Below are 25,928 nucleotides of genomic sequence, written 5' to 3'. Positions count from 1 at the left end.
AAATGCTATTGAAAAATGTGACAGTGGAATGAAAATAAAATCTTACCCTGGTGCAAAAAAGCTTGCCCAACCTGGAATGAATTTGGGATCCCTGGAGAAAAGCATGATCGCAAACATGCAGAATAAGAAGAAAATTGCCTGTTCTGCAAACCTAAAATGAAAAGAAATGCAGTTGAAATGCTGATGTGCTAAAGGGGTGGATCCAAGCTAGGACAAGTATTGAGCTCAGGCTGCAGCAGCTTGGGTGGGAAGTTAGGCTGGTTTTCTTAAAATAACTGCAGTGAGACATTGGAATAGATTGTAAATCTATTTGCAAATATTGATACTTGCCAGCAATTATCTCTTATTGGAAGACATTAAGGAGAGGCAAGGCAGCCATCAGGAATGCCCAGACCAGATGTCACAACACGCGTACGCAAGGTTGACCCTCTGGGTATGGCAGAGAGGAAGGGCCAAGCAGCTTCTCATGGTCATTCCTCCTACCGCTGCCCTCCGGGATGTCCCTACGGCACGGTCAGCTAGGGGTGGTTTCACGCCAGTTCAAGCAATGCAAAAGGACGGCTGAGATTCAAGTCATATATGAGACAGCAGGAACAAACTTCAAGGTCAAAACCTAAACAGTATCCCTTAGAAACATGACAAACAGCAGGGGAAACGGCAATATAATTTGCTACGTATCAGGCTTGACTCCAGTGGAGTCAAGATTTAACCAAGACAATGCCTCAAAACACTGTTTAAAATCTCTCTGAGCACAAGGAAGGGCATTTAAACCATTGGGAAGAGGCCACTTGCATTGATTTTAAGTTATGGGGTTGCTAATCAAATTAGTAGAGCATGGCTTAATGGACTTTCTCACTCCTAGACCTCAAAGTGGGACTTTGATTCTTTCAGAGACATTTTGCAGGCTGCTCGATAATGTACTGAATGGAACAAATAAACCAATTTCTTTCATTTGCAGCACAGGCACAGACAATTGTCTTTGAAGAACCACTCCATTTTCCACACAACAGCAATAATTACAATGTCAATAGCATGACACAAACATCGCTGAATCTTCACAGCATCGCCGGAGTATGAAAATATTATTTTACAGATGGAAAAACACAGACCATTTAAGGTTAAGACCTACAGTTTCAAAAACCTTCACTAGCCCTGGTTGCCCAGAATATCAGTGGCTGGTTGGACATACCTAGGGTTCGATTCTTGGAGACATTCAACTTTTCCTGCTTCCCCCTTTTTTGGCATTTCTCATAAGTCTAAAACTCACGTTTCTTTCTGCTGGTTCCTTTCTCCAAAATACGATCCCCATCATTGCAATTCGCACCAAACTTTTTCCAGAAGACAAGACCTTTGAGAAACTACAATAAGAAGCTACAAGTGTCTTGTTCTTTCTTCACCTGATTAATACAGTTGAAGGAGTTACTCAGAAAAAATAATGTATTCCATGACATGGATCTGACTTCTTTCCATGGATCTGACTTCTTTTCACATACTTGAGCAGCTATTAAGCTTTCTTAAAGTATATCCACAATACATATGATTCATATCTATCATATGATTCATTAGCCTTCTCAGCAAATGCTTCCTGCTTCGCACAACAGGTATGCACAAACCTTCAAAATTCAGCCTGTGCTGGTTAGTACATAACGCACACAGGATTGTTTTTGTCCCTGGAGTAGAAAAATTACAAACACTAATTAAACAACCCAGCATGAATTCACTCTATAATACGAACTTTGTTCTTGAGAAGATTTGAGTACAAGCTGCTATTTGCAATTATTCCTGTTAGTGAAGGCGGAGAGGCTGGAGCGTGCAAGAAGCACACTTCAGCAGGTTACAAACACTCTGAGTGGAAACATCTATTTAATTTTCTTCTAAAAAAACCTCCATTTCCCCCAGTTCTCCATTCTTAAGACAGGACATTTCCAACCCACTTGATTTCTTTTTCATTTCAGTCCCGACTTTATGACTCACTTTGTTGGACCCAGTTTCTGATAGTCCTCCTTTATCACTTCTCTGGCTCGGGCTTCTGCATCCACTCTTATATTTGACTTTTTTGTTCTCCAGCCCCTGCCAAGAAACACAGTTATATCTTTACATGCCTCTAACATAACTGACACAACAGTAAACGCTGCATTTTCTAACGCAGCATACGGATGACCCGGTATACTTCTCCAGCGCCTGCTCTGCAAGTTTCAAAGAGCTGCACATCTCTGGTGGTTCAGTTTGCATTTTTTTGCATTGCCTACTTCATATATCCTTTTTCTCTGCATTCATACAAAGGAGACCCTGCAGAGGTTAGGAAGTTTCCTCTCATTTATATTCTGAACTGTTTCCTCCAGCATGGGCTGTGATTGCCAAAAGAAAGTCCCAACATTGCAGGATTTCCTCATCTCTAGCAGACACCTACTTGGGCAGAACAACTAGGAAGAGGGTGACATGGAAAACAAATCTGTCCCTTCATTTCTCAAGTCACTTGCAATATCCTGGGTGATCCCAGGATGCTGGTGAGGATCAACAAAAATGTGAGGAATTTCTAACTGGCCAGGAATGTTAATGTGCTCCTAGCTAAGCCTCTTAGCCCGGCCACGCTGACCATGCACACTGTTTGCTCCTTTGTAGTATGTGCATACTAATGATATATTCACATCTCGCACTTCATCTCCCATCACATCCCATGCCACTGAACCTGGTTTCTAACCCTGACTGTGGCCTTGATTAAACGTACAAACCCCAATGTGCTTCCTTAATTAGTTCACTGTTTCAAAGGGATATCGTAGCTGGATCTTCTATGTGGATGTTTGCAGAAGGCAAAGGCAGGGACTGGGAGAATGAAGAACCGCCTACTGTAGGAGAAGATCGAGACCATCTAAGGAACCTGAAGGTGCACAAGTCCATGGGACCCGATGGGATCCATCTGCGGGTCCTGAAGGAACTGGTGGATGAAGTTGCTAAGCTGCTATCCATCATATTTGAGAAGTCCTGGCAGGCCGGTGAAGTTCCCACTGACTGGAAAAGGGGAAACATAACCCCCATTTTTAAAAGAGGGAAAAAGGAAGACCCGGGGAACCACAGGCCAGTCAGTCTCACCTCCATGCCCGGCAAGACCATGGAGCAGATCCCCCTGGAAGCTATGCTAAGGCACATGGAAAATAAGGAGGTGATTGGTGACAGCCAACATGGCTTCACTAAGGGCAAATGGTGCCTGACAAATTTGGTGGCCTTCTACGACGGGGTTACAGCATTGGTGGATAAGGGAAGAGCAACTGATGTCATCCACCTGGACTTGTGCAAAGCATTTGACACTGCCCCGCACGACATCCTTGTCTCTAAACTGGAGACACATGGATTTGACGGATGAACCACTCAGTGGATAAGTAATTGGCTGGATGGTCGCACTCAAAGAGTTGTGGTCAATGGCTCGATGTCCAAGTGGAGACCAGTGATGAGTCATGTCCATACTGGGACCAGTATTATTTAACGTCTTTGTCGGGGACATGGACTGTGGGATTGAGTGCACCCTCAGCAAGTTTGCCAACGACACCAAGCTGTGTGGTGTGGTTGACACACTGGAGGGAAGGGATGCCATCCAGAGGGACCGTGACAGGCTTGAGAGGTGGGCCTGTGCAAACCTCATGAAGTTCAACAAGGCCAAGGGCAAGGTTCTGCACATGGTCGGGGCAATCCCAAGCACAAATACAGGCTCGGCAGAGAATGGACTGAGAACAGCCCTGCTGGAAGGACTTGGGGGTGTTGGTTGATGAGAAGCTCAACATGACCCAGCAATGTGAGCTTGCAGCCCAGAAAGCCAACCGTATCCTGGGCTGCATCAAAAGAAGCGTGACCAGCAGGTCGAGGGAGGTGATTCTCCCCCTCTACTCTGCTCTGCTGAGACCCCACCTGGTGTACTGCGTTCAGCTCTGGGGCCCCCAACATAAGGACATGGACCTGTTGGAGCGGGTCCAGAGGAGCGGGTCCAGAGGAGGGCCACAAAGATGATCAGAGGGCTGGAGCACCTCTCCTATGAAGACAGGCTGAGAGAGTTGGCGTTGTTCAGCCTGGAGAAAAGAAGGCTTCGGGGAGACCTTATTGCAGCCTTCCAGTACCTGGGGCCTACAAGAAAGCTGGAGAGGGACTTTTTACAAGGGCTTGTAGTGATAGGACAGGGGGTAATGGCTTTAAACTGAAAGAGGGTAGATTTAGATTAGATACAAGGAAGAAATTCTTCACTATGAGGGTGGTGAGGCACTGGAACAGATTGCCCAGAGAAGTTGTGGATGACCCATCCCTGGAAGTGTTCAAGGCCAGGTTGGATGCGGCTTTGAGCAACCTGGTCTAGTGGAAGGTGTCCCTGCCCATGGCAGGGGGCTTGGAACTAGATGATCTTTAAGGTCCCTTCCAACCCAAACCATTCTATGATTCCACGATTCTATGAATGGTTGATGATTCAGAAGTTCCTGAACCTGAAATAGATACACCCGGCCCTTCAATTTCTTATTTTTTGGGGGGGGGTGGTGGGTATTAACGGCAGCTTCATCTCGGCTCAGCCCTATACATAAGCCTTTTAATGTCTTTTGGATTCAAGCAAAGCCGGCCTGCTATTGCAGCGATGTCCACCTGCCTGTACTGCGCTGCAGACACCAAGGACTTGCATACATAGAAAGCCCAGCCACTATCCCCAAGTCGTTACGGTCAAAGCAGCCCAACAAACTCCTGCAGATACTCAGCTGTACTTGTCCAGCTTTGTAATGTCTCTTCCAAGGCACCTCACCACTGGGGAATACTGTTATCTGTGCTGGCCCAGCTATCCCAATAAAGCCAGGCTTTGTGCTGACAGAGATGAGCCAAACAAAACAAAAAGCATCACGTTCTCCAAGCACAAGAGCAAATTTGCATTTCACCAGGGGCTTTGGCCAGCACAGCTACCTCTTCCCTCACCTGATCACCCGGGGCTGTGCTGGCAGGACGCCGGGGCCGTGCCCCAACCCTCACCACAGGACGCGGGAATTCAGGCTCCGCACCACACAAGCCCCGGGCACATGATGCAGAGCGGTGCAGGTCTAAGCGGCTGTGAGCAACACGCAGAGCCTCCCGTGAAGCCCCACGAGCAATTTAAAGACCGGCATTTGGCATTTTCTGGATTGAAACTTTCCCATTGATTTTTTTCCTGTCTCTGAGACAATGTAAATATTTGGACACCTGTTCTCTTCCCTCCCCCCCTTCTATTTGCATTTTTAACTCAAAATAACAATTAAAGACTTTTCTAAATATTAGAAATTCTGTATGGTCCCTGGAGGAAGCAGGACTGCGAGTTTGTTACTATCACGTATGAGAGTGTGAAGGGGAAAAAGGGCTCCAAATGAACCAGCATGGCAATGCTGCAACCATTTTAAGTAGTGTACACTAGGGGTTGCATGTATCCAGCAAAGATTTACCGGAAAAACATGTTATTCTCAGTTACAGATTAACACGTTGCTGTAAAAGCCCCGTTGTGAAGTAATCTGTTCCAAACCCAAGTTTCTGCCGCAGGACCAAATCCCGGCTCTTTTATGTTCTAGGAGGTTTTTGCTACTAATTCCAAGGGAACCAAGATTTCATGCTGGTCTTCGAAGTTTGATCCTGCTTTCCCTTCTGTCAATGAAAATCTGCCACTCACCTCCACAGGCCCAGGTCAGGCAGTAAAACAACCTTTAAAAATGGTATTTTTAACTGAATGAATATATAATACATACTCTGTACGTATTGTACGTATTTCAGTACGTATTTCAGTTAGATAAAGTATATGTAACTATGAGATATCTTTAAAACCTTCCTGTTGCATATCAGCTTCTTGAAGATAGATGACTTGTTATACTATGAGCATCCTGAAGTTAGTTATGAAACCCCCACCGGCCAGGAGATGATCCTGGGTGATATCAGTAGATTTAGTATGAGAATCGTGATGAACATGTATTTCACAATGCCGGTATAACCAGACTATGTATATGTATAGTGAATATAAACGTACCTCAGGTTAATTCCTCCATACAGTATGGAAATCCATAGCCATCCCAGGAGAAGAAAAATCAGCATTAAAGGAAATGCAAACATAAACCAAGAACCAAAGTTCACCACATCACATTCTGGAAAATAACTAAGCAAACGGGAAAAATCAAGTTAATGCAAGAAGGAAAAAACACCCTTCAATTTAAGAGTAAACAAACGTCTGAAATCAGCAGCAAAATATCCCACAAACTTGCCAGTGTGCATTTAAAAACTATTCCTCTGTGTGCATTAGCAGTTATCTGGGCACTAGGAGATTTGGGGAGCGCTGTGTTGGGACAACCCGCGCAGGCCACCCTGCCACCCACAGCTCGCCCAGCCCAGCTGTGAAGCCTGCAAGGGAAGATCCGAAAATCTCTCTCCAGGGAGGTTGATACTTTCATACAACGATACTCCTGAACACCCAGGATTAAACCCTGCTACAATAACTGCTGGAAATTCTGAACACGAACCTCATTGGGAGGCTGCACAGGCCTAAGAGAGACTGGACATACTACTTGCAGAGGCCGGCAAAGTTAAGAAATACCTGCAGGCACTTAGGATGGCACAAATCTCTGTTCCTATGCACACAGGAGGCATCTTTTATGACTAAGAAAACAGGCCAGAAATAGTGGGTTCCTTATTTTTCTTTCTACCATACAGCGGCAGATATAATTGCTCACAAAACACTACACGGCCTGTTTCATCAACAGGTACGAGATTAACTGTAAGCATGTAGTCAAGTCCCGTTAAATTCAATGGGATTAAGAGCATCAGTAAGGAGAAGCACATATGCACCGGTTTGGCTGACAGCCTGGCTGGGTATGCCGGAATCCTGCTTATTACAGCTAAGGCTGATGCAACCACTCTCTGCTTTCATCTGCTCACAAAGTTTCCCAAAATGTTCTGGAAGGGCATGAATTCTCCAAACTAGTTCTCAGCACAGAAGGGAATTTCCTACAGCAATGGAGAACACATCTCAGTTTTGCAGGATTCACCCAAACAGACATATGGGCGAGCAGGGCTCTCCAGGAGTCCCATACCTCTTCAGCTGTCCCAGAAGGATGAGGTTTGGTGCAGTTCCCGTCAGCGTTGCTGTACCTCCGATGCTGGCCGCGTATGGGATTGATATGAGGAAACCTTTCCATATATTTGTTTTGTATTCCTCCTCCTTCTTTAAGTCTGAGACAGCATCACTGGCAACCTCCTTCTCCTCCGTCAGATCTTTGCTTTAAAATAGTCCAAAAGAGAATCCGGTGAAAGCCCTGGTTTAAATACAGCGCGACCACTTCAGAGCCTTGACAGAAGGAATATTCCCAGTTTTTAGAAATCCAAGCTAACACTGTCCTCAGGGACACCTTAGCAGCTCAGTGCAGCGGAGGGGTCTGCTCAGTGAACTGCCACGTGGGACCAGCAGCCTTGCAGAGGGCAGAGCACCCTCAGCACCCTCCCGTAGGAGCTGAGGGTGCACATGCCTTGCCCAGCCCCTCAGCAACTTGTAACACTTAGCATAAAGTCCAAAGGACTGCTAAAAGGAAAAAAAAAAAAAAATTGATAGCACCGAGAGGAAAGAAACATCTGTTCCTGAAAAGATGCTTCCTTCCCATCGTTGTTATCAAAGCAGGACCATCACCAGTGTGTAAACCCTGGTGGGTTTTACATCACCGGCTTCACACATTTGATACTCCTGAGAAAACCAAGGCACAGTTCCCCAGCAGGAGACACCTCTGGCTCCCATTTCAGAGTGGCTGGAAAATCTCTGCAATGATTTGGACATGCAGAGGGATGCTGGACACCCAGAGGAGGGTTTCTATCATCAGGCTGCTAGTGACTGGGACATTTGGTATAATCAAAACATTTCAATGATTGAATTTCAAATTCCTAGAACTTGGTCTAGCTCAGGGGGTAATTCTCTCTCTCAACTCTCTAATACAAACTTTATAGTTAACTTACTCCTCAGTACTTGCCAGAAACTGCATCTCAGTTGGTACAGTGTAAAGTTTATTCTGCTGTAAAGATGCTGAAAAAGAAAGATTAGGACTTTAAAACAGTTCAAAGCATCTAGAAAATTCTCCTTGAACCAAACAGAGGAACGGAGGAAACAACTGCCGTTTACAGAGGAGGGGCTGTGCAAACGAAAGGTGAGCTCACGCCACAGGGACGGGGTCGGGAGTGCCCGGCGGGGATGAACGAGCCCATCTCCTCCTGCCACCGGTCCAGTCTCACCACAGCACCCAACTTCTCCTCCAACACCCAGAGGCGCTTGGTCCTTTTACTACTGCCACTAGTTGGAATCTGGGATCCTCTAACATGACCAGGAGTTTCAGGTTGTCCCTTACCAAGTCACATGTTTGGGGTGGGTTTTTTCTGGGGGGTAACCATAGCTCATTCTTAGGAAGAAAAACTGTTGGGCCTGATGTATCTGTAAGGCACGTTCCCCAAGGTACAGCAGGAGCATGCCCTGCTGTGGAGCTCTGTTCCCAAGGGATGAGAATTTTACCCCCTGCAGACACCTAGTGCAAAGTCACCGTAAAGCTGTAATTCGCTCTTTAAAAACGAGAGTGGGGCGCGTTTGGGGATCAGGCTTCGTACCAAGTCCTCCGAAATCCAACCCGCTAGCAAGGACCGTTCCCAAGCTCATCATCCCCTCCATAAATGACAGACCCTGCAGGCTGAGACCAGTCCCCAACACAAGTTTAGGGCCACCCCAAGAGGACTCCAATTCCCAGGGACCCTCCTGCATATTTCATACAGGCTCTGCCTCGCTGTCTTCCTTATCACCAACCACAGGGCACACGAGCAGGACTCAGGAGCACTTGGGGAAAGGGTATATTTTGACCAGAACAACCAATGCTGTCTTTGGCAGTTAAATGGGAGGTGCACACCACCCTATCACACACATACCTATGGGAGAACTCAGAAGTCAAAAGACAGAAATGCAATACAATCACTCTTTTTTTACCAGATCTCACACTAAGGCTTGTGGTATTTGCAGTTCTGGCTCACGGCTCGACCTCCTGAGGTTGGGAGTAGAGGTGTGCCATTAAACCCCATTTTCCACAGTCCTCCTCAGGACTGGAGCACTTGTGAGTTTTATCCACCTTGAGCCCAGGTGGCCCTTCCCCATCGCCGCTGGCTCTGCTGCCTTTCCTAGGGCTCTTTGTACGTTTTTGGGTCCAGAGGCCTGTGCCCTGCACCTCCCCGGGCACTGCAGACCACCGTGTGCAGAGCCCGCTTCCTGCCCCTGCCACCCCATCAGTCCCCAGATTTCCTTGCACCCCTCCTCAGTCTGAACCATGATCCTCTTCTACCCGTATATGCACTGGAGACCGAAAGCAGTGCATGGAGATGGGCCAGTGGTCAAAGTCTCTGGACTCACTCACATGTGCGCTGAAGACACAGAGCTCGTTCCAGCTCAGTGAACCATGAGTTTTGCAAAGTCATGTTTTACACATCGCTAATTTACTGAATTGGAGTTAATTGGCTTGGATGCACACATGCTGAGCTTTCATCCCAACGATGACGGGATGGAGGGATGTAATTAGAAGGACGAACATTAACCCATGGCTGACTGTTGATCCCCCAACACATTTAGCCCAAGGCCTCTTACCACTGCCATCCCACTCAAGCCTAGTGCTGGCTCTGCAGAGAGACATATTTCATTCCACCTCTTAACATTTTTCACATTTTTTCCCTGCTAAGCCCAAACTCCCATCCCATCTTGCCAGGACCACCTGTGAGCTACCTCTCAAGGAAGGTCTGCAAAAGGCAACTGTGCAAAGGAAAGCCAGAGTTGCTGCAGAGCAAACTTTTCCTATGAAACTTGTAAAAAGGAGTTGAAAATTGTTACAGGTCCATAAGTCAGAAGAGGCCAAAGACCACCGAGGTAGGACCTGGCTGTACAAACCTCTCACAGAGCACTATGAGAAGGATTCAGTGGCCGTTTCACCCAAGTACCTCCTATACCTTAGAGGCAGAAAGGCTTCTCCTAGAAAAGTTTGGCTTTAATGACATTTTTATTGTTTCTAAAAAGTTGAAAAGGCCTGAGAAGGAATATTTCCACCCACCGAGGGGTGCAGGCAGCAGTGCTGGGGCCATACCCTGCCAGCACGGGCTGGGGTTATGCAGCCAAACCAGACAGTGGCATCCAAAAATGCACATTTCCCACCTGCCCCCTTAGAGACATCATTTCCAGGTCTGCGACCCAATGAAACACATCAAGCACTGACTGCAGTTTATCTTGAATTTGCAGAAGATATTCTCTATGCAGGAAAAAAAGGATGGAAATATTTTCTCATTATTTTTACCTGGAGATACTGAAGCTGCTCAGAGAAATGAAATATTGCCAATGATGGGTTTGTGGGCAGAGAGCAGGAGAGATGGTCGGGCTCAATAGCACAGTGGTTTTCAGCTTGTCACACACCTATCGCTGGAGATGTCAGACAGAATTGTAGGGAATCTATAACCCACCTCCAAAAGGAAAATTCTGGAAGTTGAAAAAAGCCTGTTGGTGTTCAGTTTATAACCCTGCTTCGACCAACCAGAACCAGCTGGGACTTCAGCCGCCGAAGCGCACCTAACTGCATTCTTGCATCCAGTAGCCAAGAGCGTCAAAATGAACAAAACACTACACCAAATTTTAGCTATGGACGACACAAGCATGCAAATATTTACTGATCTATAACATGCTGCCCACATGGTTGAGCATGGACATAAGTGATTGCAACCTTGAGGTTCTCTCATAAGCAAAAAAGTGCGACCAACTGATCAGAGACATCACTTTAATTCTGGCACTGTGTGCGTAAGCAAAGCCCTTCACAAAGCTGGTTTCATACACTTGTTGAGATCTCTTCAGAAAATCAAATGCTTTTACATGCTACATATTCTTTGATATATTTTTAACTTTTTTTTAGGCACCCAAGTATTTTTAGCCTCCTGGACACTACTACAGTGCTATTAAAGCATATCCAAGCAGATTTGCAAACTGACCTTATCATATGCCATTGTAAAAGTTTGCTTCCACATACAGTCCCCTTCGCAAATAAATCTGCCTGTTTTTTTTGGAACACAGATTACAATTCAGTTAGATTATAAAAATTAAGCAAACTATGAAATGAGTATACCTTTTTCTCAAATGCACGTTCCTTACATTCAGCCAGGTTTCATCAGGTCTGTGAAAAAACTAACTGCAACAGCCCCACTGGAGATGTGCAACCAGCCCCGACTGCAGGTGACACCCGACAGACAGGAACCCCCTGCAGAAAGCTCACCTTCACGTCTCCGCTCCTAGGTGTAACATCAGATTCATCACTTTTGACTGACTTCAGGTTTAGGGCTTCCTTCAAGGAACTCAGCTTTTCTCATCCATTCAGACAGATTACAGAAAAGGATGAGTCTACCTTGGGACACTAAAGTTCAAATAAAAAGTCCACAAGAAAACCTGCATTTTGATGTTGTACATTTTACAGATGACTCCTCTTTCACTTGTATTTATTACTTTCATAAGCTTCTACCTCAAAAGAAAAATACATCACCACGCCATCACATGATATTTGCAAAGCATCATTTTATTCATTCTTCTACTTGCATGCCTCTCCCTTTGCCTTTTCTGGCTTCTCTCACCACTGGAAGCGTTGTGAGCCAAGGACGTTAATTTTGTGCTTGCCAATGTCTAGGACAACGGGGGCCTCGATTTTATGTGTTCCCAAACTCTACTGTTTTTACAATCACAACTACAGTCAAATCATTTCAGAGGATGGGGTCGAGAAGGTTAAAAGCAGACTGACAAAACACAATGCTTCTACAGAATAAGAAATTATAGCAAGAAGGTCAGTGGGGTTGATTTTAATAGATGCGAAGGGTCAAAAATTCATAAAGCAAATGTGATAAAGTAACCTGGAGTGCAAATATCTCAACAGTGCTAGAGATTAATGATGAATGATTAATTATATCTTTATTAGAGCATGCACATGTTTGAGTCTTCTTCTGGGGACTCATTTTTCTGCCTTAGGACTCAGTGGGAACCAAAAAGGCATTGCTTTTAAATCACAGGGGCAGAAGAATTACTAATTAGTGCAAGAAAGAGAAGCGGTGATTACTGCTCCAACTATCAGTCATAGCTGCAAAGGGGACTTCATGACTTCATTTCTGTTTTGCTGTTTCTCATCACTGTCTGCCAGAAGCCAAACTCCTGGTAAATGACTTGTGAAGAGAGGGCTGGAGGAAGACCTTATCTGACCACATACCCCTGACCCAGCCTGTCCACGACCTGCTCAGGAACAACACCAAGCAGTAGCATCAAGCTGGGAAATCGCAAAGCACTTTATAAATAGGTATTTAACCTGCCAGCCTTCCCTTTCGTCCACCCTTTCTCCTCCAGCTCAGGCTCCAGTTTCATGGGGGAACAAACAGGAAAACGAGAGGAGAACCCACCTGTCCACGAGCACACGGCAGCCCTGTGTGCTGCCATGGAGGGGCCGTTGTCCTCACCCTTGCCCTGCTCTCACTGCCTGGCCAGTCCCTTGCCTGTCCCTGCAGCAACACACCATTACGTAGCACTCATCTGCCCAGGTTTACTATCTACAGCCCTCCCTGGCTCGGGCTATCCCCGCAGCGAGGCATCCCTACGAATCCCATCACCACCGTGCCCACAGAGCTGGACTTCAACTTGTGCCAGCAGCAGGTTTATGGAGCAGGTCGGCTGGGCACCACCACTTCTTGGTTTTTCCAGACAATTCATAAGCATTGCCTCCTGCATGACATGAGGAAAGGGCAGGATAAAAGGGAGTTTTAAGCCAATACTCTTCCACTGTGGTAACAAACTGTGTATTAAAATGGGACCAGCATTGAGATCAAGCTGCAGCTAAGGAACTTGGTACTTGTGCCAGTGAAGTCAATAAAACGGGGCATATTTGACGGCAGCAGGGCAGACCTCAGCTGGCTTATACTACTGCCCTGTCTCAATTACCTTGGTTTTCTTCATTTTCCCTGTTCATATCCTTAGATGTGTCTTTCTCCCCAAAGAGGCTTTTTAAAATTGCATTTGCAATTGGAAGCATCATAGCAGTGGAGGCTGTATTACTTAACCACATGGACAGGAAAGACGTTGTCAACATCATCCCTAAAATTAGTCTGGAAGAGAAAAAAAAGGAAAAGCTGAATTTCTTCAGTTCGGCAAGTTCTCTGATATATTATAGCTATAGGAAGAAAAGCTCATGTGCAGGGATAACAAAACTAATAGCAAAAAGGACTTCTGTGACTATCCTGTAACTGGATGGAACACAAATATGGGCTGAACCAAATGATTCTCCTCATGCTCCGCTGGCCTCCAAGCAAAGGCAAACAGCTGAATAAACTCAATAAGCTGGAGAAAAGGGGGTGTGGACAGCCCCCTGGTATGGGAGACACCCGCATCACGGCCCACCACAGCAGAGCCGCTTCCCGAGCGCCTGTAGCTCACGTCCCCCATGGATCCCCCTGCTCCCGTAGTCACCTGGCTGGCTGGACTCCCACCAACATGAGGACGCGGAGCGCGATCCTGCGGTGTAAATTCCACTCCTCAATGGCCGAGGCCATGATTAAACCACTGAGAAAGAGGAAATTGGTGTCTAAAAAATATTGTGGGCAAACTTTGTTAGATGGGAGGATCCCCAGGAAGGGAAAGAGGACGATGGGCAGCAGAGCCGTCACGGCCAAGGGCAGCGCCTCCGTGCACCAGTACAGGGCCATCAGCAGGATCACATAGAGACATCTTCCTTCCTGCAAAAGGAGGAGAGAGGAGAATTAAGACATGTGGCATTAGAGAGACATCTTTTCACTTGGAGACACTTAGATGAGCAAAATGCACCAATTACTCCTTCAAGGATACAGTATTTCTCCCAAATCATTTCCATCAAGTGCAACATCTTCCCCCCTACATTATGTAGGGGTTCAGGACTTACACTGGTCCTCTGAGACCACAGCAAAACCCAAATCCTCCTCGATTGCCTGAGCTCCCTATGTGCTGCAGGGTGGCAGTGCACTGGGCCAACCAAGGAAGCTCTGGAGGGTAGGTACTGTCCCAACATGTTGAATTAGGGTACTAATCCTCAGCAGGCACTGCTGCTAACACCCTTAGGTGTCCCAGTATCTGACCCTGCTACACTTAATGTTTGTGCTTTCTCTCCAACTTCCACAGACCGTGCTTTGCATGGCTATGGAAAAACAGCTTTGAGAGATGGATGTATCGAGTCCCCACATTTGCAATAGAAGGCACACAGAAAGGTTTCTTTTCTTGGATCAGAGCCTCCCAAGAGATCTGTGAGAAACCATTCCATGGCAACCCATCCCAGTCCCTACGGAAATCAGTAAATCAAGCGCCCTGGTGTCACACCGCTTCCTGAGGGCAGGGAGCTCGCCCATGCCCAGCATCGCTCCAGCCTTGGCCAAGGCTGGCAGAAACCCAGTGCCCCTATGCCGCAGTGTGAATTCATTCATCCGCCCAGGAGGCGAAAACTAGACCAAAGCCATTTGTCATGACAGCCACGGCCGAAATAACGAGCGGCGGAAAGAAGTCAGGAGAACGGCTCCAAACCCAGGAGCAGAGAGCCCGGGGGGGGGGAGGGGCAGGGGGGAGCCCAGCGTGGAGCTGGGCTCAGTCACGGCGGGGCTGAACAGGGATATTGTCAACGACCGCGGGGCAGAGTGCCCGCAGCGCTATAAATAACAGCCGAGAGTCATTTGGAAGCCACAGAGCTATTTATTTTACCACTCTTTTCCAGCTTGTTGAACAGGTTGAATTGTTACTCAAAGACACCTCTGTCCCTCCGCTTGGACCTTCCTCCCCTGCACCCGGGGCTGGCCTTGCTGGGGCTTTTGCGAGGGAGATGACGGCTCTGCTCCCTGCCGTGGCTGAGTCGGGAACAGTGTGGGCTGGGAACTGTGTGGAGCTGTGTTTTGGGGATAATGTGGTGTCCTGGTTTCAGCTGGGATAGAGTTAATTTTCTCCCTAGTAGCTGGCACAGTGCTGTGTTTTGGATTTAGGATGAGAATAATGTTGATAACGCACCGATGTTTTAGTTGTTGCTGAGCAGTGCTTACACTAGTCAAGGACTTTTCAGCTTCCCATGCTCTGCCGACTGAGAAGGCTGGAGGTGCACAAGAAGCTGGGAGGGGGCACAGCCAGGACAGCTGCCCCAAACTGACCAAAGGGACATTCCATACCATGGGACGTCATGCTCAGTACATAAACTGGGGGAAAGCTGGCCGGGGGGGCCACTGGTCGGCGACTGGCTGGGCATCGGTCGGTGCGTGGTGAGCAATTGCACTGTGCATCACTTGCTTTGTGTGTTGTTGTTATTCTATTATTATTAGTAGTGCAGTATTTTATTTTATTTCAATCATTAGACTGTTTTTATCTCAACCCACAAGTTTTCTCACTTCTACTCTTCCGATTCTCTCCCCCATCCCACCAGGGGCAGGGGGCGTGAGTGAGCGGCTGCGTGGTGCTCAGTTGCCGACTGAGGTTAAACCACGACATGTGGTCTCAGCTGCAGCATTTGAGCGTGCAGCAAGGCAACAGAGCAGCTACGGTGGAGCCACAACCTGCCTGGCCACCTGCAAAAAATTCACTCCAGGCCTTAGCTGAATGTGGTCGTCCCCAGGCTCCTAGAGCAGACACCAACCCAGTAACACACCCACAAACTGAGGATAAAAAATGACCATGGTTATTGGGAAAGCCAAAGAGCAGAATCTACCCTGACACCCTGCTGGGTGCATAAAGCCACGTGAATTGAAACCAATACAGATTTATCGTTCAATACATCTGTAGTGAGTGTTTGAAAAGTGGCAAGAATGACAGAATTTCTGGTTTGCTTTTAATACTCAAGCTTTGCATTTCACAAGCAGTTCTGCTAGTAAAGCTCCCGTGCTTCAGTGCACGTGGAAACACGAATATTGCAGAACTGAGAGTAATTTGCTTTGACTTTTTAATACATTAATCACAGAGGAGCCACCACTTCATGTGAGGTTCCCAAGATCTGGATTTAAAGACCATTTGCAGTCCTAATTTTAGATCCTGGTAACGTGACATACAAGGTACTGTGAAGTAAACCCTTTACGTTCCCAGGGCTCAGCCCTGGCACCTGGCAGTTCCCGTGAGCTCCCCATGGCTTCGCTTCCTCCAAACCAGCAGGACCAGAGCAACAAACCTGGCAGTGCTAAATTTTGCAAAAATAAAGAATCATGTTTTGAAATGTTTGCACACTAGATTAGTGACTTCATTCCCGTGGCAACTGATAATTTCTCTTTACTCTGGCTCTTTTTATACAGCAAAGAAATAGCTTTGCTCTCATTAAGCCCTTTTCCATTTGATCTCTAAAGGCCGTATAAATAATTTTTTTCTCCCACTGGCAAAATATTCTTCAGTTTTCTGCAAGGGAAGTTGCACCAAAGTCAACTTCAATATAAAGACACTTTGCCTCCTACAGGGGTAGAGCAACTGAAAACAGTTAACAATGCATTGATATAAGAGCACATCAGTGAAGGCTTTAATTGACTTGATGAAATAGATGAAGTACAATTTAGAAAACTAATTATAGGTAAGGGATATTTATTCTCTGGTGTATGGAAAAAGTTCTGGAAAACATTGCAATGAAACACAGCATGAATCTAATAACTAATCTTCATTGCAAGATCAAAAGCCAAGGGTAAAACTGAAACAGGGCAGAAAATTACTGTATTTTGGGGTTTTCCCAAAATTGTGAAACCTATATGGATCAACAGCAAAACAGTTTAAAAAGAAAGCTGTAGTGTTGTTTATCCAACTTATTCTACCCCAAAGAGGACAAATTGCACATATATTAAACAAGTTTTTCACTTAAGATAGGATAAACATTGAACAAAAAAGGAACAAGACCACTTCAGAATAACTTAGATTTGGAGCAAGCACTCCCCAGAATAAAGAAAGATTAAAACCATTAACAAAATTGAACCAAACTCTGAATAAAATTGAAAGGTTTTTGGTTTCAAGATATCTTGCAAATGTTAATGAATTAATGCTTCCAGTGCCCAGCAAGTTTGATTAGTACGCAAACAATAAATGCTAACAAATGTCAGAAGACTGGTCTTTTAGGGAGATGGCCATGGCTGTCCACGCCGTTGCGTGCAGCACCATCTCCCCCACATGATCTTTATCCTTCAATCTTCTGCTGCGTCACTGTCAGACTCCTTCTACTTCTCTCACCTCCCTGCAGCTTTGTTTTTATTTTTTTCAAAATAAGTCTATCAAAGTTCAGGAAGAAAAATGGTAGCACATACGAATTTTAAAATGGGTCTTGTGACTGGGTTAATTTTATAACCATTTAATGATTTCCAGGGAAGTGCTTGGTGGCTCTGGACTACAGCAGCTCTCCTTCCTGTTGCTCAAGAGCTTTGGGAACGACCTCTGCCCCTCCAGACACAGATCCTGTCTTCACTGCACTGAAAGCACCGGGGATTTTCCATGCTGGGGGACCTGCTGAGCTACGGCAGAGGAAGCCAAGCCACAGGGTAGTCTCCCGTGGGCAGGAGAGCTGGAGAGAGCAGGAGATCTCCTGGAAGGACAGATGAGATCCCCCAGGGAAAGGAGGTGCTGGCAGGGAATGTGGGTCAGATAAGGCAAACTGGCTCGCCCAGGCATAGCACCGAGGCATGGGCGTGCACGAGCCACCAGTCCCCACTGCCAACCTTTCAGGGGACATCAGGAGCTTCAGCTGGACCTTGTACTCCACCAGCCCCAGGCAGCTCCTGGGCAGCCCAGTGCTGCCTGCCCAGTGCCCACAGCCTCCCCACCAGGCAGACCCAGCACTCGAAGAAGCCCTACCTTGGCACTGCCAAGCTTTGGTTTTTCTCCATCAACCGTTGCATGTTACATGGTCATCACAGCCTCATCACCCCCACACAGGCTCTCCCCATCTCCCTTCTGCCCTATGACTAGGCAAACGAGTGGCAGGCAGGTGACAGGACCCCTCCAGGACCTCAATCCCAACACCAAGAGGTATTTTGGCTGGAACTGGAGCTTTTCCAGCCCTTTTATCCCACTACCATCACAAAGGATCATCCCATCTGTGATACTCAGAACTACTCAGTACAAAAAAGTACCGGTGGCTTTTAGCATCTCGCTCGCAAACTGTTCTCACTTTGCAGCTGTGACTGTGCTACTGGCCAGCTCGGTCCCACTGCCTGTTCTCCAATGCGATGGATATATGAATCTCATTTCTCCTGCAAACATTATGTAATCTGGACATAAACCAAGCCCTGTTTACCAGCCTTCCTGCCAGCAGAGTTGTTTTGCTCCCACTAGGTATTTGCAGAGTGGCTAGGAAGGGGCCAGTAACAGAGGGGCACAAGCTGTAAGAGCTGCAGGAAAGATATTTTACTCTGGAGTTATGCTAAAAAGACATAAAGCTTATTAAACACTTTTATTTCAACTCCTTGCACTATTTTGTAGTTGGCAGAAAAACAGAATCATCTTCTCTATTTTACAAACGGGACAGCTGAAGCTCAGAGAAAGTGGGCAAATTGACCAAGATCACGTAGGAAACTAATGACAGAAATGAAATGGGCATCTTAGAGAAAATCTTCCCCGGCTCAGGGGTCTGAGGCTCACACCTTCTCTTGGAGGCAGCAACAGATCCTACATCTTCAAACATTCATGGACTGTGAAGCTAAACAGCACAGTGTGATCATTTGACACCCTGCGTGAGGTTAACAGGGCTCCCCTTTTGAATCTCCATTTCAGCATCACGGTTTGGTTTTGTTTTTAAGATAGATCCACCACATTTGATTAGAAAAAAAGAAACATTTTCAGTGACGGTGAACCCACCACAAGTTTAGTAAGCCATTCCTATGATTAATTAATCTCACTGTTAAAATTATGTTGTGATAATCTGAATCTGCCAGCTTCAATCCTCTGCATCTTCTTACATGGTCCTCCTTCATGCCTTAGCCCAGGCTGCTCTTATCCAAACTCTCCTCGTGATGGATGCGCATTCAGGGTAGCGATCAAGTTACTCCTTGCCTTTTTATTCTTTGAAAAAACATAGGTTGTGCTCCCACAGCCCTTCATCACATGGCCTGTTTTCCAGTCCTTTACTCTTTCTGAGACTTCTCCAATTTGTCAAAGCTGTAGAAGCCAGACTGGAAGGGCCAGTAGCAGCCTGGTAGGTCCTCACTGCTCTTGCTCAACTTTCACATGTCCATACACACAAATATCACACCAACCCTCTTGGCTATGGGTAGCCAGTCTGGTAGCTGTGTTCAACTAATTACATATTGCCATCTCAAGGCCTTTTTTTGGAACCTGCTTCCCAAGAGGGACTCCAGATCAGCCTGACCTGCAGCCAGCGGTCCCAGTGATCTCCATCTACTCTGGAGCTTGTAAAAATGCACCTGGTTTATTGCTTCACAAAACTCCTTAGGCAGCTCTTATAAAATTCTTGTATGGAAGTTGCCTAAACCTGTAGTTTTTAAAGTAGCCAGGGTTGGATGCAAGTATTTTAATTTCCCTTTAGTTACTGTCACAATAAAAATATTTCATTATCAGACAACTTCTTATGATATAGGACCGTACTATGAGCACTTTCCTGAGTACAGAACAAAAATGCTTCACTGAATACAACTTCTTCTGCATTGTCCATCTGGCAACAGAATAGCAAGGGTCAGATTCCTCTTGTGCTACACACTCGAAACACCACTCATCACCCTCAGCACCCTGCTCAGCAATTTCTTCCTCAATTCTTTCACATCCCTTTTCATGTTTTCTATGGTTCTTAGCTTCCAACTAATATTGACTCTTGTCAACTTCCCTTTTGCCCCAAGTATTGCTGCTTTTGCTTCCTCTCTGTGCCAGCTTGCTCTTCGCCAGGCTTGCCTTCTCTCCAGACTTATGCTTACAGTGCATATGGTAAAACGTAGTCACCCTACTTCCAGTTATCACCCCTCTTTCCTCACTGAAGTTCTTCCGCTCATCCCTTTTAACTGATCGTTGCTTCCAGTTTTGTGAAACTGCCCTTTCTAAATCACCAAGCACATAGATAACAGAGATGGACTTTGCGCATGAAACGTATAATCAGGCTACAATCACTTATCTCACCTGCCAGGCTGCTCTCCTGACTGCCACCTCTTTGCCCACCCGTGCTCCTGCTGTGCCCTCCAGCCCAGGATCCAGCTCCCCTCCACCTCCCAGGACACCCCGCTCCCAGCCCACCACCCCACTCACCTACATTTGCATCACCCCCTTTCCCCACAATGCCTTTGTTTGTGGACAGTTCATGTTCTTTGCTTTCAAGTGCAAGCAATGTCATTTTTCTTCTGGAAGTTCTTAAAGTCTCCTTGTTCTAATCAGGAGGACTCATTACGTCCAAGTTAATTTTAAATTGCTCTATGGCCACTGAGGAAGTCAAGTCTGTTTTCTGAAGGCATTGGGCCCTATTTGCCTGCTCAGAGCTCCTTTTAGCAGATTTGGCTGCCTCAGCTGTTACCAAGCCAAAAGGCTGTAGACATTGAGTTCATTAGAAGCTGTTGGAACAAGCTCTTTGCACAGCTCATTAAAAGTGCCCCCCATGCCCCTTCCAGCAGAACAGTTCCTCCAGCCCCTCCTGCCCTGCCCGAGCTCTTTGCAATCATTCACAGCCCTCCGAGCAGGGGGGTCGCAGGCACTTCCACTCACAGGACAAATATTCAGCCATTTCAGCAGCAGCCAGAGCGGGAGGTGACACACAGGCCCTTGTGCAGAGAACTGGCTCCTGGGAAGCGGCTCCACACAGAGCATTTCCTTGTCCTGTTTTATGTGATGGACACAAGTCACTGTTCCAGCCCCAGTTTGGGAGGCACACCCTGAGGTCTCAGCAAACCTGCCCACAAAGCAGAAATTTCATTTCTCTATTTAAGAGAAAGGAGACTGCAGACAAAACCACTTATGCAAGTCTCCCTCCCCACAACTGCAACCTCCAAAGGGCATCAAGTAAGAACAAAGGGTGACGATGTAATGTCAGCACTGGTGACATTGTCCCTCTGAAGGGACACACACAGAGATCTGGAGAACCACCGCAGAGTGACAGCTGATGAGGGCTTTAATAGCAGCTTGCAGGTATGGATGCTGGAGTTCAGCAGCAATAACCAAGGCCAGACTTGATGGATGATTTTTCTCAAAGGATTTTGTCGCCAGGGAGATGTCACCTAGGTGCAGGTTTCACTGGAAAACCCATTGCACCCAGACACAGGGTGTCACTCAGAAGTACACACTAATCCAAGAAGCCACATCGTACTTGGGGTTCTCTGTTATATCAACTTCAGGTCACGATTTCTTGGTCTCCACATCCAAGTGAAACACTGCCCTTGAAGCCAAAGCTCAGGTGGCTCTTTATGGCTCCAGTCCCTTGGGAGATTAAAATTGCTGAGCATCCCAGTGGGGAGAAGGTAAATGGTGACATGTTGTGGGAACAGATTTTAGCATCCCCAGAGCAGGAAAGTACCACAGACACCTCTAAGACACCTTCTCACAAGGGAAACCTCATTCTGAGACTAGCAAGGGCTGAGCCTCACTGCTTCTCATCTCCTACCAGTTTCTGTAACACCCTGTGAGGCACTACACTGACCACCCCAGCAGGAACATGGGGTTCTTCAGCCCATCCAATTCTCCCGTGGTCCAGATGTGCAAGTACTTAGTAGCATCAAGGTTGCTACGATGACTGCACCACACCCAGGAGCTCCTCCTGCCCCAGACCGCTTTCCGTGGGTGCCCTGCCTGGGACAGCCTCCCAGTAACACCAGCAGCAGCCCAGTCAGTTGAATTCCTTCTGAGATGGAGCTTGCCGAACACCTGCAGCAGCTCTCGCGACCTGGCTGCCCAGGAGAGCGCAAAGCTGGACTCGAGCCCCGTGTTAGGATAAACCATCCGACCCGAGCGGTGCAGCTGAGGGCACACATTTTCCATCACGCGCCAGGATAACTTCCAAACTCCACCACCACAGATCCCCCGTCTGCTGAGTCTTTGCCTATTCCCCACCTTGGTGTTTTTACACTGCGGTTAAAAGCGTAACCTGTTCCCTTCCTCTCCTGCAGCCCCCTGCGGTTCAGGCTGCGGAGGTCAGCTCAAGCAAGCTTCAGACGTCAGAACTTAATCCCCTGTTGATGCAACAGCAAGTTTCCTTTCTTGCTGAACAAGTGAGAGACAATCTTGTGTTGAAACTGTAGATGAATCACTGACCCCTGAACATGAACAGATACAATTTTGTATGGTAGCTCACAGCTACAGGTTCACCCCTATGCCAAACTCAAGGGAGAACTTGGTGAAGCTGCAGTCGGGCTTGCTTGAAACGTTGCGCTGGTTAACAGCCACGCGAGCATCAGGGTTTTGACAGTCACCAGTGCAGGTACCGGCCAGTCTCACTGCTACCAACTATAATGCATTTAGCACCCATGGAAAATGAAGAACAGATCGCTAACCCGAGCGGGCCAGTCAGTGTCAGTTCTACCAGGGCCTCTCCTTCCCCGCCCACAGCTGCCCCGCTGCTCCTTCATCCTCTCAGCTGCAAACACTTCCACTTTCCCATCACCAGTTTTTCTTTAATAAAACAGCATTGATCAGACTGGACTGTGCATGAGGTCCTCCGAGGGTCACACCCAGGAGCATGCTACCAGCACACTGCAAGAGTGGAGCGGGTGTGAACAGCACCATTACACCAGCAGAGACTTTTTTTTCTTCTGTACATGTGGAGAAATCCCCTTCCTGAACACCCAAATCTTTACACAGCCTGTGTAACAGTATTCACTTCTACCAGTACATAGAGCATCTGGATCGAAGGCTTTCCCGCAGCGCAGCGCCAGGTTCATCTGTGATTTATCTCACAATTAACCACTGCACAGTTCAGGCACAAGCTTGCGCTGAGCATACGGTGCGTCTCCTCACCCTCTAACCATACCTCATGATTTTACAAGTGCCCAAGTCAAACAAGATACTATTAAATATAATTGAAGTCACTTGTTCAGCTACCGTAAATGAACGTACAAATACAATTATCTACTTATGAATCTGCAAAGGAATTAAGTACCTGTTGTGCAATGTGCTCTTTGAGGCAAACACTTAGTATATTCCTCTTAAGAACTCACCCAATAACGCAAAATAGAAAAACCGGAGATTAAATCCAAAGGATTTTATCTTTTAACATATGATGTCATTAAATAAAGCAATGGTCATTCTATTATTATTATTATTATTATTAGGGAGATTTATTTTGCTATCTTGAACATCAAGGTTTCACCTGACAAGCACTGTACAGACAGAAGTAAATGCCACCTTCGTGTCCTTACAGCATCTGAATCATTCTATAATCACTAAGTACGAATATCACTTATTTTCTGATGTAAACAAAGTCATTCTCAAATGGATCTGAGTCAGAATGTAAGAGTGAAATCCTGCCCATACTGAAGTCAATGGCACAAAATTTCCCAGTGACTTCACTGCCCCGTGGATTTCCACCCAAGGCTCAGACCTCCTGGTGCACGAGAGCCGCGTACATGGGACAGCTGCAAAAATCCTCCAGTCTCCAGAATTTTGCCACAGATTGCTTAATGTGCAGCCTAACACACATGCCAAAGCCCAAACCTTACCAGGAGACCAGTTTTTCCACGTCTACAGAAAAACACAAATATCTTACTCGCAAAGCCTTTTCGGATGCAGCACCAAAGGTCCCCCCCCGAGAATCACCCACAGCAGTGCAGGTGGCACTCGTGGCTCCCCTGCATCTCCCAGCCCTGCAGCATGAAGCCTGCTGCATGGCCACCTCCAGCATCCCTCTCTCCCTACCCACACCGCTGCCCGGTGCGATTCCTACAGCAAAGGAGATAGGACAGCAACGCTGGGCAGCCTCAGAGCCCTGGGCACTCTCCTTCCACCCTGGCTCTGCAAACACCCCACTGAGTGATGCGGGCCGTGGACCTGCTTTGCCTCAGTTTCCCCAGCTCTCCTTTGAGAGCTACTGATAAAAACTACAATAAGGCAGCTAGGTATCAGCAAGAAGTACTAGTTAGTGCCACCTAGTTCGAGCTGGTTCTGAACCATAGGTTCCTGACACCTCCCAATGTCTATACAAGCAACATAAATACAGTTCACGCTATCTATCCCTTCTTCCCCCTAAAAAGTTAAGATAACCCCAGGATGCCCCCTCCATTCGCACCCTAAGGTGACAGCAGAAGGGTGAGGAGCTGTGGCAGTCTGCAGGCTTTAGCGGTCCCCTCCCTCCATGGGGAAACCCTGGCAGGTAGCAGGGTGGCCCTTGTGAGGGCCAAATACTGCTGGGGCTGAGGCAAGAGATGAGGAGCAAGGTGGGACAGGGCACCGAGGCTTTGCCCCAGTCCATGTCCCCGGGGTTGTGCCCCACGGTTCATGCCCCCAGCCCGTAACTCTGATCCATACGCTCGGTCCATGCCCCGAGTCAGCGTCCCCAGTTTGTGTTCCTGGTCCGTGGCCCCAGTTGGTGTCCCCCAGTTAGCGCGCCCTGGCTGGTGCCCCCCAGTCCGCGTCCCTGGTTGCAGCCCCCCCCCCATCCACGTCCCTGGTCAGTGCACCCCAGTCGCCGTCCCCTGCTCCGTGCCCCCCAGCGGGTGTCCCCAGCCTGCAGCCCTGGGTGGCAGCCCCAGCTGGTGCACCTGCCCACGCTCCACGGCCGGCGGTCTCCATCCACGCCTCCGCTCCGTGCCCTCCACCGGTGCCCCCCGCCCCCGCCGGTGCCCGGGCGCGGGTACCTTGGGGGGCAGGCTGAGCAGCACGGGCACCAGCGCCAGCGGCGCGCACAGCAGCACCACGAACCGCCGGACGCTCCACACCTTCTTCACCAGCGCCCCCAGCGCCGCCATCCCGCGCCCGCCGCCGCGCCCGCCGCCGCGCCCCCCCTTTATCCCGCGGGAGCGGAGCGCGGCCGCCCCGCCCGCCGGGAGGGGCCCCGCTATACCGCCCCGCCCCGCCATACCGCCCTTCGGCCCCCTACACCGCCCTGCCGTCCTGCTATACCGCCTCCCGACCCCTAGATCGTGTCCGTGTCCCCCTCCCCATCTCACCATTTTCCCGCAGCTTTGGCCGCGCACCTTTTGCAGCCGGAGGGGTTCGGCAGCAGAGATGTTTCGAAACTGGTTCAAAAACTCTGGCAGCACAAGAGCTCGTTCGGTTTGACCATCTGTGTATTGCCGGCCATAATTAGTATCTAGTTGTGCTAATAACGCAGGCTCAATACATCTAAATATAAAGAAATAGTACAAGTGACTGCTAGGAAAAAACACCCAAATGCAGCAGTTTAAGTGTCTGGTTTAGTTCTCAAACGTTTCCCCTCCATGGACAGAAACAGTGCACAAATGCACATCATTAAAAACTCAAAAGCATGAGAAAAACAGGGAGCTGCCATTGCTTTGGACAATTCAATTTAACCAGTGACTCAGAGGTTCGACAAGTTGTTTGCAATGCCATGTGAAACACAACCAAAGAAAAGGCCAGTGGTGCGGAGCGGGACAGAGCCATGGGAAATACCGGAAAAGCAGGAGGCAAAGTCTTGGCTCACACAAGTGTGAGCTCCAGCGAGCGAGTGAGTAGCATATGACTACACCCTGGCTGGTCTTAACATAATCAGGCCAGACCCACGCAGTTAAGGATGCTTCGATCATGAGTCAAAAAGAAAACACAAAAGCTGCCCAGTTCTAACTCTGAGGGCAGATTTTCCTGCCAGCTCTGCCCTGCATCAGGGTCATCAGAAAGAAAAAGGGAGAGTATGTGGGGCTAGACAGGTTCTCCTCCCCCGGACCAAGGTAAATCTCAGCGTGCGCTGCAGAGGTTGCCGGTCTCCGTCTGACTGTGGGGAGCCCAAGAGAGAGGCACACATCACAGGAGACAGAGCCGATGC

General features: G+C 47.8%; 1 protein-coding gene across 2 annotated transcripts in view; it reads right to left on the bottom strand.

Annotated features, from left to right (window-relative positions):
* SLC13A3 (solute carrier family 13 member 3) overlaps positions 1–24,894 on the bottom strand; it is a 30,640-nt gene extending 5,746 nt beyond the window's left edge. Inside the window, exons 1-8 of one of the 2 annotated variants that reach the window (XM_076351597.1) lie at positions 24,784–24,894; positions 13,514–13,779; positions 12,989–13,152; positions 7,975–8,041; positions 7,065–7,250; positions 6,008–6,133; positions 1,975–2,070; positions 47–151 (exon numbers count right to left, since the gene is read on the bottom strand). In XM_076351597.1, coding sequence (XP_076207712.1) covers positions 47–151; positions 1,975–2,070; positions 6,008–6,133; positions 7,065–7,250; positions 7,975–8,041; positions 12,989–13,152; positions 13,514–13,779; positions 24,784–24,894 — 1,121 coding nt within the window. Of the gene's footprint in view, positions 1–46; positions 152–1,974; positions 2,071–6,007; positions 6,134–7,064; positions 7,251–7,974; positions 8,042–12,988; positions 13,153–13,513; positions 13,780–24,687; positions 24,753–24,783 lie in introns of those variants that run through there. The other variant, XM_076351598.1, reaches the window with a different exon arrangement.
* Between the last annotated feature and the right edge of the window lie 1,034 nt (positions 24,895–25,928).

The sequence above is a fragment of the Aptenodytes patagonicus genome, chromosome 14 (genome assembly GCF_965638725.1).
Source record: "Aptenodytes patagonicus chromosome 14, bAptPat1.pri.cur, whole genome shotgun sequence".
Classification (NCBI taxonomy): Eukaryota; Metazoa; Chordata; class Aves; order Sphenisciformes; family Spheniscidae; genus Aptenodytes; species Aptenodytes patagonicus.
The sequence above is the reverse complement of the archived record's forward strand: the minus strand, read 5'-3'. Positions and strand labels throughout refer to the sequence as shown.